This window comes from Tamandua tetradactyla, chromosome 23 (assembly GCF_023851605.1).
Source record: "Tamandua tetradactyla isolate mTamTet1 chromosome 23, mTamTet1.pri, whole genome shotgun sequence".
In the NCBI taxonomy this organism is placed as follows: Eukaryota; Metazoa; Chordata; class Mammalia; order Pilosa; family Myrmecophagidae; genus Tamandua; species Tamandua tetradactyla.
In genome coordinates, this window is record NC_135349.1 from 45323578 (window position 1) to 45341603 (window position 18026).

Here is an 18026-nt window from a genome sequence, read left to right on the forward strand (position 1 = left end):
TTAAAATAATACTGAAACTACGATGTCTATTTGGAAAGGAATCGATTTTCTGCATTGAGGTCCAGAGATATGTGGGACTGTTGGATGGCATGTTTTGGCTTATAAGATCCATCAAATACTATGGTTAGAAAATTATGCTTGGAAGCAAGAAGCAGGGAAAAAAATTGGAAAGAACACTGAGATTGAAACTTATAAAGGGGGAACCATAAAGTTTGCAAGTTCTTTTATAGTGAGGAAATGGACAATAATAGGTCTAACAGGTTTACTTTTATTAAGCCATAGCTAAAATTTGAGGTGGATGTGTTTTTAAATTAGATACCAGGAGAGCTCTTCAAGGAGCTTAGAGATCCAAGTGCTGGAATGACTGTTTTAAAGGTGTCTGTCTAGGATGAATAGCCATCATTGGTTAGTTTGCTTTCTTTTCTTTTTGAAATACCTTTAGTGCTGCCTTGAGCAGTCAGTTGGTGTAGGATACTTTTACACTAAATGTCATTCACCTTCGCTGGAGGACTCCTGATTATGCTTTTCTCCAGCCATCTCAAGTTAGAACTTGGGACTCACTGTCAGCTTGGGATCTTTTTGAAATTTTAAAATACATGTTTCCAGAAAAATGATTACTGGAACCCATTTAAGTATTGATGCAGTTCTGTATGGATCCAAGTTAAATTGGCAAGTGATATCCTTTATTAGGCCCTGAAATTAATGAAAATATCGTGTGTGCTAGAATAAACATTTTCTCTGATGGAATGAAACTTATTTTAAGATCCATTTTGCACTTAGTTTGGCTTTTACATTGCTAGATAGGGAAGGAGGTTTTGCAATGTTAGATAAAATAGCCAAGGTTACTTGGACTTGTAGAACAGCCAGAGCTTCTAAAATATTGGTATAGTATTCTTTCAACTATCTTACCCTCAATAACTTGCAAAACTCTGCCTTTAACTAATATAGAAACAAATGGTCCTCAGACTTCATCAGGAGAGAAGTTTCCAAAATACTTTATTTTGTGTTTTTTAAAAAATGATATATAATTCACATACTATAAAATTCACTGTTTTAAAGGGTGCAGTTCAGTGGGCTTTAGCATATTCACAGTGTTGTACAACTGTCACCACTTGGTGGATGCCTTGTAATCACTGATCATTCTCAAATTATTCTACAGGGTCACCAGAGTAGAGAAGATCTAAAGTCAACGACTGTTTTGTCCAGAAGGGTTCTTACACTTTATTATTATGGTAAACAATACCTGTTGAAGGGTGAATGATAGAGAAGGTTCTTGGCTAGAGGTTTTCTTTCTGTTTTCCAGAAGATTGAAATGCTTGCAGTAACAATTCTGATATAAAGGTTTCTTCAGACGTCACTATGATAAGAAATTGTATAGTGTAGGAAGAAGAGATCAGTGAAAAGTATAGTTGGTTCCCAGAGTGTCTTTCCCACTGAGTACTTCAGTGCATTCAGTTATTTCTTTTCCTTCCTAGACTTACTGATTATTTGATGATTGGATTTGGACTTTGGTTTCATGGGGTTACATGTTTGAGTGGCTCAGGCAGTGAGGATTTAGGCAGTGAGTGAGGTTATCAGCTAGTGCTGGACAGTGTTGAGCAGCTGTTTAAACTGTTAAAATTTTTGATTGGGAAGGAAGGTATCCCTTTCTGAAGCAGGTTTTATTTAGTTCTGTGAGTACATAGCTTACCCCATGTTTTGGTTCCTTGTTTATTTTTCACCCTTTCTGAAATTGTACTCCATGAAAAGAGCAATTTAAATTTACTGGGTGAGTTAGAGAAATATACAGGACCAAGTTGAAGCCTTTTTTACTTGCTTTTCTTTGCTGGGAAGGAACAGTTTTCAAGTGTTAAAATAGTATTGTCTTCCTGGTTAGAGAGAAAGGAATAAAAACGATTAGCAGTATTAGAATGAAGTACTTTTGAAATGTGAATCTCTGATTTAACTCAGATATATGTACTATCAGTTAATTAACAGACGTTTGCCTGCCTACAGGATATAGGATGTTGTGCTAGGCACTTGAAGTGACACTGAGATGAATAAATTGCGGTCCTCAAGGAATCTAGAAAGAGAAATAGAGCAAATACCCAATTTACTCTAATTTAAGACACGTTATCTTTGGAGGCCACAAGAACAGAGTAGAGGACATTCCAAGTTGAAAAGAGCGATTGCTCACAGGTTCCCTAATGGAAATCATTTCACCCTTGTCACACTAATCATCAATCATCAAACTATAGATATGCCTATTTTCTGCTGTGTTCTTAGTGAATACTTCATTTTGTTTTACTTGTGTTTGTTTTGCTTTGTTTTTGTTTTTTTGATTACGACATTCACATATAATTCACCCTGAGTGTGTCTCCTTATTTAAATTTGCCATGATTTGCCAAAGGGGGCACTGGTTATCTTTAAAATTTTTGTCTTCTGTTTCATATCAAACAGCAGAGAATGTGGTTACTGTGATCCCGGTTACTGGAATTTCATTATCCTACATACATTTCTATTTTTTTTTCTTCTTTTTTTTTTTACATGGGCAGGCACCGGGAATCAAACCCGGGTCCTCGGGCATGGCAGGCAAGCACTCTTACCTGCTGAGCCACCGTGGCCCACTCCCTATGTACATTTCTTTTAAGATTTTTGGAAAGCAAGAATTTGGCTACTAGTTGAAGGTTCTGGATTATTCTGAGGTTCTGAGACTGTTTTTCTGCTGTCAATTGTTAAAAGTATTGTCCTTGCTTTTGATAGACTTTAATAAAAGTCTATCAAAAAAAATCAAGCATGTCTGGGCTGTAGATGTGTTTGGTCTTTTCATAAATGACCTCTTTCTAAGGAAACCCAGTTGTTACAGTACTCCAAGTTGAACCAGTTCCCTATTACAATTCTGCTTTCCAGGTGAAAGAAACACTCAGTAAGAATTTCCCACGCATCTTTCTCTAGTTTAGCCTATGAGTGATGACGCTAAATTCCAAACCACATTCCAGCTAGATAATTAATTATTGCCACTTCACTTTGGGGCGGGGGAGCACCCAAAGTGCATACCTTAGAATGTTATTAGGGTAATCTTTCCAATTTCCTGGCTAGCTATTTTGATAGAACTCTAGCGTGCTGTCTTGCTATTAAGCAGCCTGCGTCCGTATCCTCTGCGTGGTTGATTTGGGTAGCAGTACGATGTTTTTCTGTTATTTTTTGTACCTTACTGGGGCTGTTTGGAATATTTTGGTTTATGTATTTTAAATTATTTTTGAAGTAGATGGGATAGAAATCATAAACAAGATTGTGTTAGGGTTGTTTGTGGAATACTAGTTACACTACAGAAAGCCTAATTAGGTTGATATATAGCATTGCTTTAGTGACTCAATACCTTCTTAAAATGTTAGAATTGGAAACGACTTTGGTAGTAATACAATCTCCTCATTTTCAGTTAAAGAAACTGAATTCTAAAGATGCCAAGTGAATGCCTCAGGTCACTCACAGAGTTAATGACACGGTTGAGTCTAGAATCCAGATTTGCCAACTGCTAGTTTAGTGCTCTCTCTGCCCCACCATGCTGTTTAATAATGGAAATAAGGGCATGCCTAGAGCAAATTACAAGGACTACCACAGCCAGCATGGATTTTTTTTAGAGAATTGTTCTGAAATTGGCCTTTCTTATGTTTCATTCTTAAAAGTTTTTGTAATTATTATTGGTTTTGAAATGCTTGTGGTGATAATTTACTGAGTGGTTACCATGTGCTTAATGTGCTCCTTTTTTTTTTTTTTAACTTTTTTTATTGTATAGTATAACATATACAAACCGAAGAAAGAAAAAAGCAATAGTTTTCAAAGCAGTCTTCAACAAGTAGTTACAGGACAGATCCCAGAGTTTGTCATGGGCTACCGTACCATCATCTCAGATTTTTCCTTATAGTTGCTCTAGAACATTGGAGGCTAGAAGGAATAAAAATTTTTTTATCAGCACAATTGGTTTCTCTTTTTTGTGAAAAATAACATATATACCAAAAAAGCAATAGATTTCAAAGCACATCGCAACAATTAGTTGTAGAACAGATTTCAGAGTTTGGTATGGATTACAATTCCACAATTTTAGGTTTTTACTTCTAGCTGCTATAAGACACTGGAAACTAAAAGAAATGTCAGTATAACGAAATAGCAGTCATACTTGTTTGTTAAACCCTACCTTCTCTTTGTAACTCTACCATCACCTTTGGTCTTTCTCCCACTCATTAGGGGTATATGGACTATGTCCATTCTAACTTTTGCATGTTGGAAGGGGCAGTCAATATTATGGGGTAGTGAGATGGAACTTGCTGATGTTCTGGAGAGGCTGGCCCCTCTAGGTTTCAGGACTTACCTGGTCCTGGTACCATCTGGAGGTTGTAGGTTTCTGGAAAGTTACCCTAATTAATGGAACCTTTGTAGAATCTTATTTATTGCCCTAGGTGTTTTTTAGGATGAGTTGGAATGATTATAGTTGGGGTTTGGCAAGTTATGATAGGTAGCAATATCTAACTGAAACTTACGGTAAGAGTGATCTCCAGAGTAGCCTTTCGACTGTTTGAACTCTCTCAGCCACCTTATTTGCTGTACTACTTTTTCCCCTTTTGGTCAGGATGGCATTGCCTACGGTGCTAGGACCAAGCTCATCCCTGGGAGTCATCTCCCACACCACCAGGGAGACTTTCACCCCTGAATGTCATGGCCCATATAGGGAGGAGGGCATTGATTTCACTTGCAGAGTTGGGCTTGGAGAAAGTGAGGCATCTGAGCAACAGAGAGGTTGTTAGGCAACAACCTCTCTGTTGCCTCTCTGTTGAGGTAACTGTTAGGCATACTTATAGGTAGGCTAAGCTTCTTCACATCACAAGAGCAAGTCTCAAGATCAAGGACTTGGCATACTGATTTGGGTGTCCCTAATGTTTGACACAGTATAAGGGCATTCCCTGATGGAAAAGTTTAATAGTTCCATATTTTTTCTCCCATCTGTCAAGGGACTTTGCCATTAATATACTTATATTATTTAATTTTGAGGTAGAAGTACTGTTAACACATTTTAAACATAAGAAAATTAAGGCTCTTAAGGTTAAAAAACTTATCAAGGTCACATTCATTAACTAATTGAGGAGCTAAGATTAGAACCTAGGTTGGATTTCAAAGCTTATTCTAGCAGTAGTAACTGCTATTGTTTTCCTTGTGATTTAATATTAAAAGATCTTTATGGCTGAGATGCTTTTACAGAAACTGGGCCCATGAGTTTGGATTATGGCATTGTTATGATTATGCTTCTATTTTCTGTCTCAGTATTAGCAGAGTTGATGTTATCATAAGTAAGCAATGATCTAATTTAAAACTATTTCAAAATTGTCTCTCTACATGTTAGAATATGTTGATGATGTAAAATACTTTAAACAGCTGTTTGCCACTGTCTATAACATTGTGCCTTTAAATTTTTTTGTGTGTTAGGCAATTTTTTTATATGTTCTGTGGGCTTCGCTTTCTGATGTCTGCTTTTACTATTTTCGAGTGTTGTCTATGGGAGAAAAATACCTTAGTATACAATTTTGGTAAAACTATATGGTCGCCTGAGTGTTAGAAAATTTTTAGTTCCCTACACAAGCTTGTGCGTTAACATCTCTTGAATACAGTGTTTCCTTAGCCCCTTCTTAAAAAGTCAGTAGAGGGAAAGGTGTTTTTACTGTATTGAACCCTAATGAAAATGTAGTAAATGTGAAAGTGAAATGATAGGATTACCAGAGATTCGTGACCTATGAAAATTAAAAGGAAACTGCAGAAGTTAATTCAGTGAAAGTTGATTGTGCATTAACTCTGTACAACGCAGTGTCAACATGTGGAGGCTACAAAGAGTGAAGGGGGATAAAAGCCTCCCATGTTATAGAAAACTACAGTTTTTCTGAAAGTTTATAATTTAGAGAACAAGAACTAAAACATTTCTATGAGTACCTATAATTGAAAGAGGTATCACATTTTAGAATGAGTTCAGAGAGGTTAGTCTTAGCCCTTCAGGGTGGGGAAGGGTGGTTGGGGAGGGGGGTACAGGTGGAATGGAGTAGAAGTGGAAAATAAGATATAATGAGGATGTACTACAATTAAGGAGAATCCTTTAGAGGGATTAGAGCTGAGTGTTCAATATGGTAGCCACCAGCCATGTGAGACTACTTAATTAAAATTAATTAAAATACAATTTAAAATAATGTTTGTTTCAAGTACTTAAATAATCACTTGTAGCTAGCTACTATCGTATTGGGCAGCACTGATATAGAACATTTCCGTCATTACAGAAGATATATTAGACAATTTTGTCACCATATTTCTCACTTCCATGCAGTGTAAAATACTTGTGACTTCTTTGACAGCATTAAGTTGTTTTTGTTTTGCTTTTCCTTTAAGGAACACCGTTTAGCTAACAGACAAAGAAATTTTAGTTAGGATGATTATTTTAAACATTTACTGCTGTTCACTATATATAAAGGGCTTAAAGATAGATTATTTGGTATCTCAAGTAGCATATATTTAAATTGCTCATTTATGAAACACATGAATTAAACACTTTTCAAGGATTGGCCAAATATTTGTTTTTAAAACATGTAGCGTGAATCTAAATGCATCTTCGCTGCCTGCTATATCTGTGTGCTTGAATGACTTGTGCTATACTGATGAGCTAGCAAAGTAGGATTCTCTGTGTTCAGGTCCTTTGATTCATAACCAAATCTTTAAATATACTTTTAAAAAATTGAGATATGTATATAATATAAAATTAATTATTAACCAATTTAAAGTGTACAATTCAGTACCATGACAATCTTGTGCACCCACTACCGCTGTCTAGTACCAGAACTTCTTCATCACCTGAAACAGAAACCCCGACCTATTAAGCGGTTACTTTGCAGTTCACCTGCCCCAGTACCTGGTAACCACCACACTACTTTCTGCCAGTATGAATTCGCCTGTTCAGGATATTTCATATATAAATTGAATCATACGGTATGTGACTTTTGTGTCTTGACTTTTTTCATCATGACAAACTTAAGTAATAAGTAAGATCTGGTTTAAACCATTAGTAGTGCTATTGCTCAGTTGTCTTCAGGTAAAGTCTTTTCACATCTCGTATTGTACCTAGTATCATAGTCGAATAGTTAATCTTTATCATACACTGTTGTACCCTTTTAATTTGGGGTATGATAGTTGTATTCACTGGTACACTGACAACTTTTCCATCTTTTAGAATTGTTCCTCTTTTGAATACTTGATGAGGTGTGTTTTTGAACATGGAGATAACACTGGAAAATATGAAACCATAATTTTATTCCTGGGGAGGTTTTCTACCTTCTCTTTCACTAGCAGATGTGAACCATGCAGAACTTAAAAATCTGAGAAATCTATACTTAGGCTCATTAATAGCCAAGTAAAATTTGGTTATCAGGTACCTTATGAATAAGACCAGAGTAAGGGTTGTTTGTGTTTGTGTGGTGACTATATTGAGATGTTTAAATTTAAACACCATAGTGCTGTATTTGTGATTTTTCTGGTTCAGGAGTCCACAAGCATCAGTTCACAGGTGGTACCAGCGATGCCATTAATTTTATGATGCGATGGTTTGAATGTTTCAAGGATAGCTTTTTTTCATTGTAGAGAAACTGTTAACTTCTTATTTGGGGGCCCTTTAATATCACTGTTATCATGTATATTATAATCACTTCATTGCTTTTTTTTTTTTTTACATGGGCAGGCACCGGGAATCAAACCCGGGTCCTCTGGCATCGCAGGCAAGCATTCTTGCCTGCTGAGCCACCGTGGCCCGCCCCACTTCATTCCTTTTGATACTTGACACTATCTCTTTCTCTGTAACTTTACAGTCTTATGACAAATGTATTATAAATGGACATATTGAAAAACAAAACCATGAACAGATTTTAATTACACTACCTTATGTAGCCTTGGAGATGGTCTCATGACAGATGACACAGTCCTGAGAAGTGCCTCAGAGCCTTATGTATATATTTTATGTTTGTAAATCTTAGAGTTAGTTTAAGCAAGTAGGTAGTCAGGTGTAGGTGCTACGACTGAGGTTTTGAAACCTCTACCTTAAAATTCAACATCATCACTGTATACAATAACTCACTCCTTAGACTATTGCGCTGGTTTTCAGTGGGAGCTGTATCACAAAGGGCAAGATGGCAGTTGTATAACTTTGAAAACCCCACAGTTGCTTCTCACATGCCCATATATTAGATAGTAATGTTAACCAGTATTTTGGGACCATTTAAATGAGATAGTAATTGCACATAAAGCTCCATAAAAATTTATGGTAGTTTCCCACTTCTCTACCCCCAAAACTATATGAATATGTGAGTGCTTTGTATCCCATCTGGCCCATAAGAGATATTCATTACGTGTTAGTTGATACCACTACACGTTAGAGGGTGGAAGAGATCATTTGTTGACTGTTTACTAGGTGCCAGAGTTATATAATTGACACTACATAATGTTTGCTTATTTAGTGCTTTTAGCAATACTGTCAGGTGGATGACATACATTCCCATGATTCAGATGAAATTGCTCCATCACACAACTTGTATGTGACAAACTAGGATTTAAACCCAGGAGTCCCCTCAGTTTCAGGCTAGGAGACATATGAACTTGACTCACTTAGCACTGTGTTGCTTTCTCTGATATTTGCATATTTTTCCTTACTTCATCCTTTAACTTGTCTGTGAAATAGGAAAATGAAAAAAAATTCTATACTATATCTGAAGTATAATTCTGTTCCCTTCTAAACCTAGTCTAAGTGATTTTTCCCTGGTTTCTGTTACTATCATGCCAGTCACATAGGTTGAGATCATCTTAGACCTTTCAGTCTTCTGTTCTTCAAATACTCCTGTAATAATTTGCCTCTATTCAGTGTTATGCTACCATCCAATACCAAAACTTTTTCATTACCCCAAAAAGAAACTCTGTACCCATTAAACAATAATTGCCCATTCCCACCTTCCACTCAACCCCTGGTAGCCTCTAAGCTACTTTCTGTTTTTATTGAATTTGCCTATTTTAGATAATTCATACGAGGGGAACCATACAACATTTGTCCATTCATGTTACCTCTGTTATTTTGTGCTCAACCCCTCCTTCTCTTTTGCTTGCTAGGGCATGCTTTCTTGTAGTGATGACTGCTCTTTCTGTCTGCAGTGTCTTTTCCTATTCCAGTTCCTCTACATACAACCATAGAAATGATCTTCCTAAATAACACTATGAATATGTCACTTCTACTGAAAAATACTTGGCTGTGGTCTACCTGTCAGGGAGAGGAAATTATTTTCCTTAACCCTTACTGCTATTAAAAATTGGGCCCAAAACAATGACTGTTACATGTGTCAGTATTTTCTCAGCAGTGATTTTAAATATGAATTTTGTGGGTTATCAATGATCATTTATTACTTTGCTCTGTATGGTTCACATGAGTCAATTCTTTTTTTTTTTTTTGAGCCAAAAGGTACAATGACTGAGAAGCAGAATGGCAAACTGTGAATGAGTCAATTCTTTAACATCTTTTTGCATCCTGGAGATTCTTTAAAGCAAGGGCACTTTCATACTGGAATATCATTTAGATTTATCAGCCATAAAAACAAAACTTATGTATTTGGGTGTCAATATATGTTTCTCATATATCTCTTCCAGCGATTTTATAAGTATATTTTACATTGTGAGAACTGTGGAAATTGGATTATTGCTTGATCTTATAATTCTAATATAAGGCAAAACTGACGTCATTGAAACCACCTTTTCTGCAGATGTATTAATGGTCTGTATGCATCAGGACTGTATACAAATGTTTCTTATTTTATTGATATTTAATTGAATTATTCAAGAATCTTGATAATAGCATGTATGTTTATGAAACCTGAAAAAGGGCCAACCACAGCCTTCATGGGCTAGAGTATGTCCAAGAGAGTCTAGAAGAGAAATAAACATGTTTTTGTTGAGCAGAATCTTAACTGTTTTACCTGTGTTGGGCTGCAGAGAGTACTTTTACAGTATCTGTGAAGGAAAGGATTTATAAGGCAAATCAAGAGAATAAGCATGATTTTATGATGACATTTCAGTTAATGGAAATGTTTTAAAATTGGGTATGATTGGTGGATTTTTTTTTTTTTTTTTTTTTTTTTTTTTTTAAAGGAAAGACAGAGAGAAGGAAGGAAGGATAGAAGGAAGGAAGGAAGGAAGAAAGGGAAACATTTTTAAACATTTTCTTGTTTTATTGTATTCTGTTTCTCCGTTTTTGTTACATGGGCTGGGGCCGGGAATCGAACCGAGGTCCTCCGGCATAGCAGGCAAGCACTTTGCCCGCTGAGCCACCGCGGCCCGCCCCTGATTGGTGGATTTTTAAAAAATAAGTTAAACATTCTTAGGAAATATACATACATACAAGTATTGAGCATTCAACAAGCGTGATGTATACAACCTACTCTCAGATGTTTAGGAAGTAGAAAATAGGTGGATGGACAGACAAATAAATGAACAGATAGAAGGATTTGATAAATGTGATAAAATGTTAAAAATTGGTGGATCCTGGGTATGTGGGTAAGGGAGTAAATTGGAGTTCTGTGTGAGGGTTTTGTATATTTTCATAACTGTCCTGTAAGTTTGAAATTATTTCAAAATAAAAAGTTTCTTAAAAATAGGTTAAACAAAGTCTTCTAATTTGAAAATCTATGTTAGTTGTCATTGATCTGAATTATTGAGGATTTTGTGTTATTGAACTTCTATTTTTAATATATTTTAAAGATAAATAAAATGTATATAAAAGTTCTCAATTTTTAATTGAACAATTTATTTCTATTAAACAGCACCTGTGGAATTTTCTCAAGAGGAGCAATCATTGTTGTATGAAGGTAATTTTCTTTGTTACTCTTTAAAATCTAATTGAGAAAATATGTTGTCAGTGGTGTATAAAGTTAGATATTGTTTAGTAAGTATACATTATATCTTAATTTCTTGTTTAGGTTCAAATTCAGCTGTTAGCATGGAACTTTCAGAGCCTGTTGGTAAGAAAATTTCTGTGACCATATTAATTCAGTAATATGAAACGCTTTCACTCTCAAGATTTAAGGTGCAAATGTAAGTGTTATGATTACTATAATGTATACATTAAGACTGACATTGAGTCTTTGTTGTCGGGATTTAGAAAGCAGAACTAATTGGGTGTAACACTACTTTGAAATATTTAGTGATTTGCAAATAAAATAAAATTGAGGGGAGAAATGCTGAAATCATCATAAATAGTTGTACTTGTTCTGTTTTCTTTGGAAATTTCCGTTTTTTGTAACTCTATTACTCTTAAGGTTTTACCTTCATTATTAAAGTTGATGACCAAGTTATATTACTTGAAGAGGAATAAAATGTTTCTAAATCCTTTCACATTTTTCTACTCTGATTTTCAACTTTTTTCCCCACATCTAGATAACGAATTACCGGGCTGTTAGGAATGTATTATGTCCTGTTTGCATTTTGTTTGTCCTTATAAAAATGGAGCTTTGTTAAAGCAGCATTTTCTCATGGTCTCTGAGTCAAAGCTCTCTGAAGCCAGCTTGAAAGTTACTATCCATTTCTGTTGTGAACGAGATTTTCCTGCTTACTTGTCACTTGACTTTAGGAAAGGAGATGAATAAGCAAAATTCCATTTCTTGTTTAAAAAGCATCTGTATTTTATAAGTCTTTTCCAGAATATTGGAAATATTAAGTTAAAATGTCTTACTTCAGTAGAAAATGGAGAGACAGAGATGTCTCCAGAAGAATCATGGGAGCACAAAGAAGAAATAAGTGAAGTAGAGCCAGGGGATGGTTCCTTGGGAGATGGAAAGCCCCCAGAGGAAAATGCCCAAGAAATGATGGAGGAAGACGAGGAAATACCAAAACCTAAATCTGTGGTGGCACCACCAGGCGCTCCTAAAAAAGAACATGTAAATGTAGTATTCATTGGGCATGTAGGTAAGTTGCACTCAGAGCAGTGATAAGAAATAACCTGTTACCGGATACAAAGAAACCTTTTATATAGCTACTTGGAACGTTTAGTGAAACAAAAGCTACTTGGAACATTTAGTGAAACAAAAGTGATCTAAAATGTCTTGTTTTTTAATTTGCTAGAATTTTAGCTGGCAAAAAATTGCTGCTACTTAGCACTTAAAAATTGAGGAGGTGAATAATATTGTAATGGCTAGAAGAAAATAAGCTTTAGTATAATTGTATATAATGCAGAAATTAATCTAAAGACCAATATGATGAAGGCACAACGTATTATGACATCTGTTAATTATACTAGAAAATGTGCCCCTTCTTTTTTTATGAATTAAGAAATGTGGTTAATTTCTTTTTTAAAAAAATTTTTTATTAATTAAAAAAAATTACAAGAAACACAAACATTCCCAACACATACACTCAGCAATTCACAATATCATCACATAGTTGCATATTCATCATCTGATTATTTCCCAGAACATTAGCAACAATTCAGAAAAAGAAATAAAAAGACAACAGAAAAATATAACAAACAGGAAAAAAAAAAGATTTTACAGGCCATACCCCTTACTGATCCCTTTCATTGATCACTAGCATTTCAAACTAAATCTATTTTAACATTTGTTCCCCCTATTATTTATTTTTATTCCATATGTTCCTCTCATCTGTTGACAAGGTAGATAAAAGGAGCATCAGACACAAGGTTTTCACAATCACACAGTCACATTGTGAAAGCTGTATCATTATACAATCATCATCAAGAAACATGGCTACTGGAACACAGCTCTACATTTTCAGGCAGTTCCCTCCAGCCTCTTCATTACATCTTGGATAACAAGGTGGTATCTACTTAATGCATAAGAATAACCTCCAGGATAACCTCTCAACTCTGTTTGGAATCTCTCAGCCATTAACACTTAGTCTCATTTCACTCTTCCCCCTTTGGTCGAGAAGGTTTTCTCAATCCCTTGATGCTGAGTCTCAGCTCATTCTAGAGTTTTTCTCAATCCTTTGATGCTGAATCTCAGCTCATTCTGGGATTTCTGTCCCACGCTGCCAGGAAAATCCACACCCCTGGTAGTCATGTCCCACGTAGACAGGGGGAAGGTGGTGAGTCTGCTTGCTGTGTTGGCTGGAGAGAGGCCACATCTGAGCAACAAGAGAGGTTCTCTTGGGGGTGACTGTTAGGCTTAATTTTAAGCAGGCTTTACCTGTCCCCTGTGGGGTTAAGTTTCATATGAACAAACCCCAAGACTAGGGGCTCAGCCTAAAGCTTTGGTTGTCCACACTGCTTGTGAGAATATCAAGAATTCAACTTGGGGAAGTTGAGTTTCCCCCCATTCTCACCATTCCCCAAAGGGGACTTTGCGAATACTTTTCCAGTCACTGATCAAATCACTCTGGGATTCATCAGGGCATCACCTGGACAAACCAACAAAATCTCATGTCCTATACAAAGTTCAATGTACTTAAGGTGTTCAGTCAACTATCTACATAAGTTATATTAGGAGATGCACTAGTCAAAGTATAGATTTGTACCAAATAAACATTTTTCGCTTTAGTCTCACACATTAGTTGAAATTTTAAAATATTAAGTACCATGTATTTTCAGCACACTGCAGTAATGACATTCTTTTGTTCTTCCTCATGCAAAAACATTTTTTAAATTTGTACATTTAGTCACTATCATTATACAAATGTGGTTAATTTCCTTATTAACATTTTGTTAATTGTATGGAATTAACCTTACTAGGAAGCTTAATTTTGAGTGAAGTAAATTAGTCATTTGGAGTAACTTGTGGATGCTTGTCAGGTTTGCTGATTTAAGAAACAAACCTATTTAATTTACTCAGATATCCTCTGATCTGACCTATCCACAAAACTGTGAGAAGAAAATTAAAATTATACACTTTTTCTTCTGTCTCTGCCTCCTGTTTTTGATACATCATGCTACTTTTTTAGTAGCAAGAGCTCCTTTGTAATTTATAAAGGAACACCAGTCCTATTTGCTAAAAGTGCAAGGAAGAATATACCTAAATGTCGTTCATAGCTTATTAGCTACTTTTGCTTTCCTCTAAGGCTCCCCCTAGGGAAATGTATATTCTGTATGGTTTCTCTGCCATTAGCTGACACTCAGGGAGCAGTCTGTTAAAAATTTTTTTAAATTTTCTTTATCAGTAAAATATTTCTAAGTCATTATTGAACTGTGGGGGGATGGGGGTTGGGGTCTTAGCAGCCTCATTTTCCAAGGGAGAACATAATTTACTAGGGCTTATGACGGAAATTCCTATTGTACTTCAATTGCTTTTGCAAAATTTAATTATATATGCTAAAAGGTACCTTAATTGTGTCAGTGTGTGTAATGATTGCTTTATTTTAATCTTTGGCTTACATATTGTTGTTACTTTAGATGCTGGCAAGTCAACCATTGGAGGACAGATAATGTAAGTTTATTTTTTATTAAATAATAGAAGGCTAGGGAGTTAACTTGATTGAATGAAGCTTGGGCATTGTAATTGTTCACATAAAGTTAAGAAAAATTAACTAAAAAATGACATTTCCTTTAGGGAGGACTGGTCTTAAGGAGTAATGCTTGCAGTGTGATCGTTCTTATTATTTTTGTTATTACTGTCAAATTCTTATAAAACTATAATTACATTTGTTTCTGAAAGCTGCATTAGGTTTTTTCCTAATATTTTTATTGTAAACAACAAACAAACATACAAACATTCTTGAAATGGTTACAATCAGTGGCTCACAGTATCATCACATAGTTGTGTATTCATGATCATTTTTTTGAACATTTGCATCTCTCCAGCAAAAAAAATGAAAAAGAAAAACTCATACATACCATATCCCTTTCCCTTCCCTTTTGTTGACCACTAGTATTTCAGTCTACTCTATTTATTTATTTATTTATTTATTTATTTATTTATTTATTTTTTTACATGGGCAGGCACCGGGAATCAAACCTGGGTCCTCGGGCATGGCAGGCAAGCATGCTTACCTGCTGAGCCACCATGGCCCGCCCTACTCAATTTATTTTAATCTTTGTTCCCCCTATTATTTATTTCTTACCCATATTTTTTACTCATCTGTCCATACCATAGATAAAAGGAGCATCAGACACAAGGTTTTCACAATTACACAGTCACACTGCGAAAGCTATATCATTATATAATCATTTTCAAGAAACATGGCTATTGGAACACAGCTCTACAGTTCCAGGTACTTCCCTCTAGCCATTCTAATACACCATAATCTAAAAAGGGGATATCTATATAATGCGTAAGAATAACTTCCAGGATAACGTCTTGACTCTGAAATCTCTCAGCCAGTGACACTTCATTTTTTCTCATTTCTCTCTTCCCCTTTTTGATTGAAAAGGTTTTCTCAATTCCTTGATGCTGAGTCCCAACTGATTTTAGGATTTTGGTCCCACATTGCCAGGGAGGTTGACACCGCTGGGAGTCATGTCCCACGTAGAGTGGGGGAGGGCAGTGAGTTCACTTGCTGTATTGGCTGAGAGAGAGAGCGCTACATCGGAGCTACAAGAGAGCTTCTCTGGGTGTGACTCTAGGCTTAATTTTAAGTAGGCTTAGTCTGTCCTTGGCAGGGATAAGTTTCACAGGGACAAACCCCGAGATTGAGGGCTTGGCCTATTGATTTGGTTGTCCCCATTGCTTGTTAGAATATCAGGAATTCTCCAAATGGGGTAATTGAATTTTTCCCCCCTTTCTCCCCATTCTCCCAAGGGGACTTTGCAAGTACTTCTTTATTCACTGTTCAGATCACTCTGGGATTTTTCAGGACATCACACTAACCTGGACAAACCAACAAAATCTCATGCCCTATTCAACATTGTATTAGTTAGGGTTCTCTAGAGAAACAGAATCAACAGGGAACACTTGCAAATATAAAATTTATAAAAGTGTCTCACGTGACCGCAGGAACGCAGAGTCCAAAATCCACAGGGCAGGGTGTGAAGCCGACAACTCCGATGGGGGGTCTGGATGAACTCTGCAGGAGAGGTTCACCAGCCGAAGCAGGAATGGGACCTGTCTCCTCTGAGTCCTCCTTAAAAGGCTTCCTGTGATTAGATTTAGCATCACTAATTGTAGAAGACACTCCCCTTTGGCTGATTACAAATGGAATCAGCTTTGGATGCAGCTGACGTGATCATGACCTAATCCTATGAAATGTCCTCATTGCAACAGACAGGCCAGTACTTGCCCAATCAGATAAACAGGTACCAAAACTTGGCCAAGTTGACACATTTCCCTAACCATGACAAACATTAATTACATTTGTAATTAATTAATTACATTCAGCATTAATTACATTTGTTTCTGAAAGCTGAATGAGGTTTTTCTTTTTTAAAAAAACTTATGTAGAACCCTAGATTACAGTAAATCTAATCTGCTTTGAATAATAACTGAAACCAGCTGTTGTATCTGGGGTACTCTTTTTTTCCCATTCATCAGGTAAGATTTTAAAATAATTTTTATAATGTTATGAAAGTCATCTAGGTTTGAAAATACTTTGGTTGGCCTTTAATATAGTAGATTCTAGTATTAAAAATCTTTCTAAATAAAAGGTCCTGAATTTTTTATCTCTCTTCTAAATTAGATCCATTTCCTTAAATTGTGTCATCAGAGGGCCTAGAGGGCTTACCATCATTGTCTTGCTTAGTGAAATGATCCTTAAATTTCCACTATAAAGACTGTTGGAGAGAGAACCCTAACCAAGGTTCTACGGATAGAAGTGTGGAACTCTTTTGATACTCTGTTTTAATGAGAATGTATATATTTTGTGATGGGGCTCTAACTTTGATTGGCATCTCACTGGCATTCTACACTCAAGTGCTTAGGAAAACATTTAAAAAATTATTAAGTACTGAAATGTATTAGTAAAACCCAATTGCCTAGATAACACAATTGGAATTTTTCTTCTTTTATATAGTATTTGTATTTTATTTTTTAGAAAAATTTTTATTCTGAAATAAGTTTTGACTTATTTGTTGCAAAAACTGTATAAAGGGTTCCCATATGTCTTTCATTTAGCCTACGCTAATATTAACATCTTTCATAACCATAATATAGTAATCAAAACTAGAAATTTAATATTGCTACAATATTATAGATTACAGACCATATTTGTACTTCCAACAGTTTTCCCACTAATGTCATTTTTCTATTCCTGAATTCTACATTGAATTTATTTCTTCTGTCTGCTTTGTCTCCTCCAATTTATGACATTTCCTCAGTCTTTCATAAACCTGATAGTTTGAAAATTACAGTTCAGTTATTTTATAGAATGTCCTTCAATTTGGGTTTGACTGATGCCTTCTCATAATTAGATAGAGGTTATATATACACTTTGGGCATGAAGAGATGTGCCCTTCTTGGTGCATCCTAATGTGTGGATACATGATATTAATATTTAATATGATTTACTTATTACTGGTGGTATTAACCTGGATTATTTGTTTAAATTGTCTGCCAGGTTTCTCCACTATAAAGTTACAATTTTTCCCTTTTATCTTGGGTGGTGGAGGAGGTGGTACTTTGAGACTATGCAGGTATCATTTTTCTCCTCAAAGACTAAAAATTTATCCATGAATTTTAGCATTCATCAGTGGTACTTTAATTTTTAAAATAGCTGTTTTCTGGAGTTGAAATACTCCTCAAGGGCTTTAAAGTTTTTCTGACTTTGAGTAATTAAGTGCTGGCTTGTTTTTTGTTTTTGAATTTTTTCAGGTATTTGACTGGCATGGTTGACAAAAGGACACTTGAGAAATATGAAAGAGAAGCTAAAGAAAAAAACAGAGAAACTTGGTATAGCAAACTTTGTATGACCCTTTAAAAATTGTATTTAAGGAAACTCTGCCTTCTTTTGTAGTCTGTTAACATATAAGTTCTTAAGGTTTAAAATGGTGTCAGAACCACACAGAGTCTAAATTTGGAAACTATCCAAATGACCAGTAGAAGACTTTCTGAATA

The 18026-nt window shown here is 35.5% G+C and overlaps 1 protein-coding gene across 3 annotated transcripts in view; it reads left to right on the forward strand.

Moving 5' to 3' along the window:
• GSPT1 (G1 to S phase transition 1) overlaps positions 1-18026 on the forward strand; it is a 37653-nt gene that overhangs the window by 2777 nt on the left and 16850 nt on the right. For 2 of the 3 annotated variants that reach the window (XM_077141774.1, XM_077141772.1), the window contains exons 2-6: positions 10857-10901; positions 11013-11054; positions 11770-11997; positions 14435-14468; positions 17784-17861. In XM_077141774.1, coding sequence (XP_076997889.1) covers positions 11033-11054; positions 11770-11997; positions 14435-14468; positions 17784-17861 — 362 coding nt within the window. In that variant the 5' untranslated portion in view covers positions 10857-10901; positions 11013-11032. The remainder of the gene's footprint in view (positions 1-10856; positions 10902-11012; positions 11055-11769; positions 11998-14434; positions 14469-17783; positions 17862-18026) is intronic. The other variant, XM_077141773.1, reaches the window with a different exon arrangement.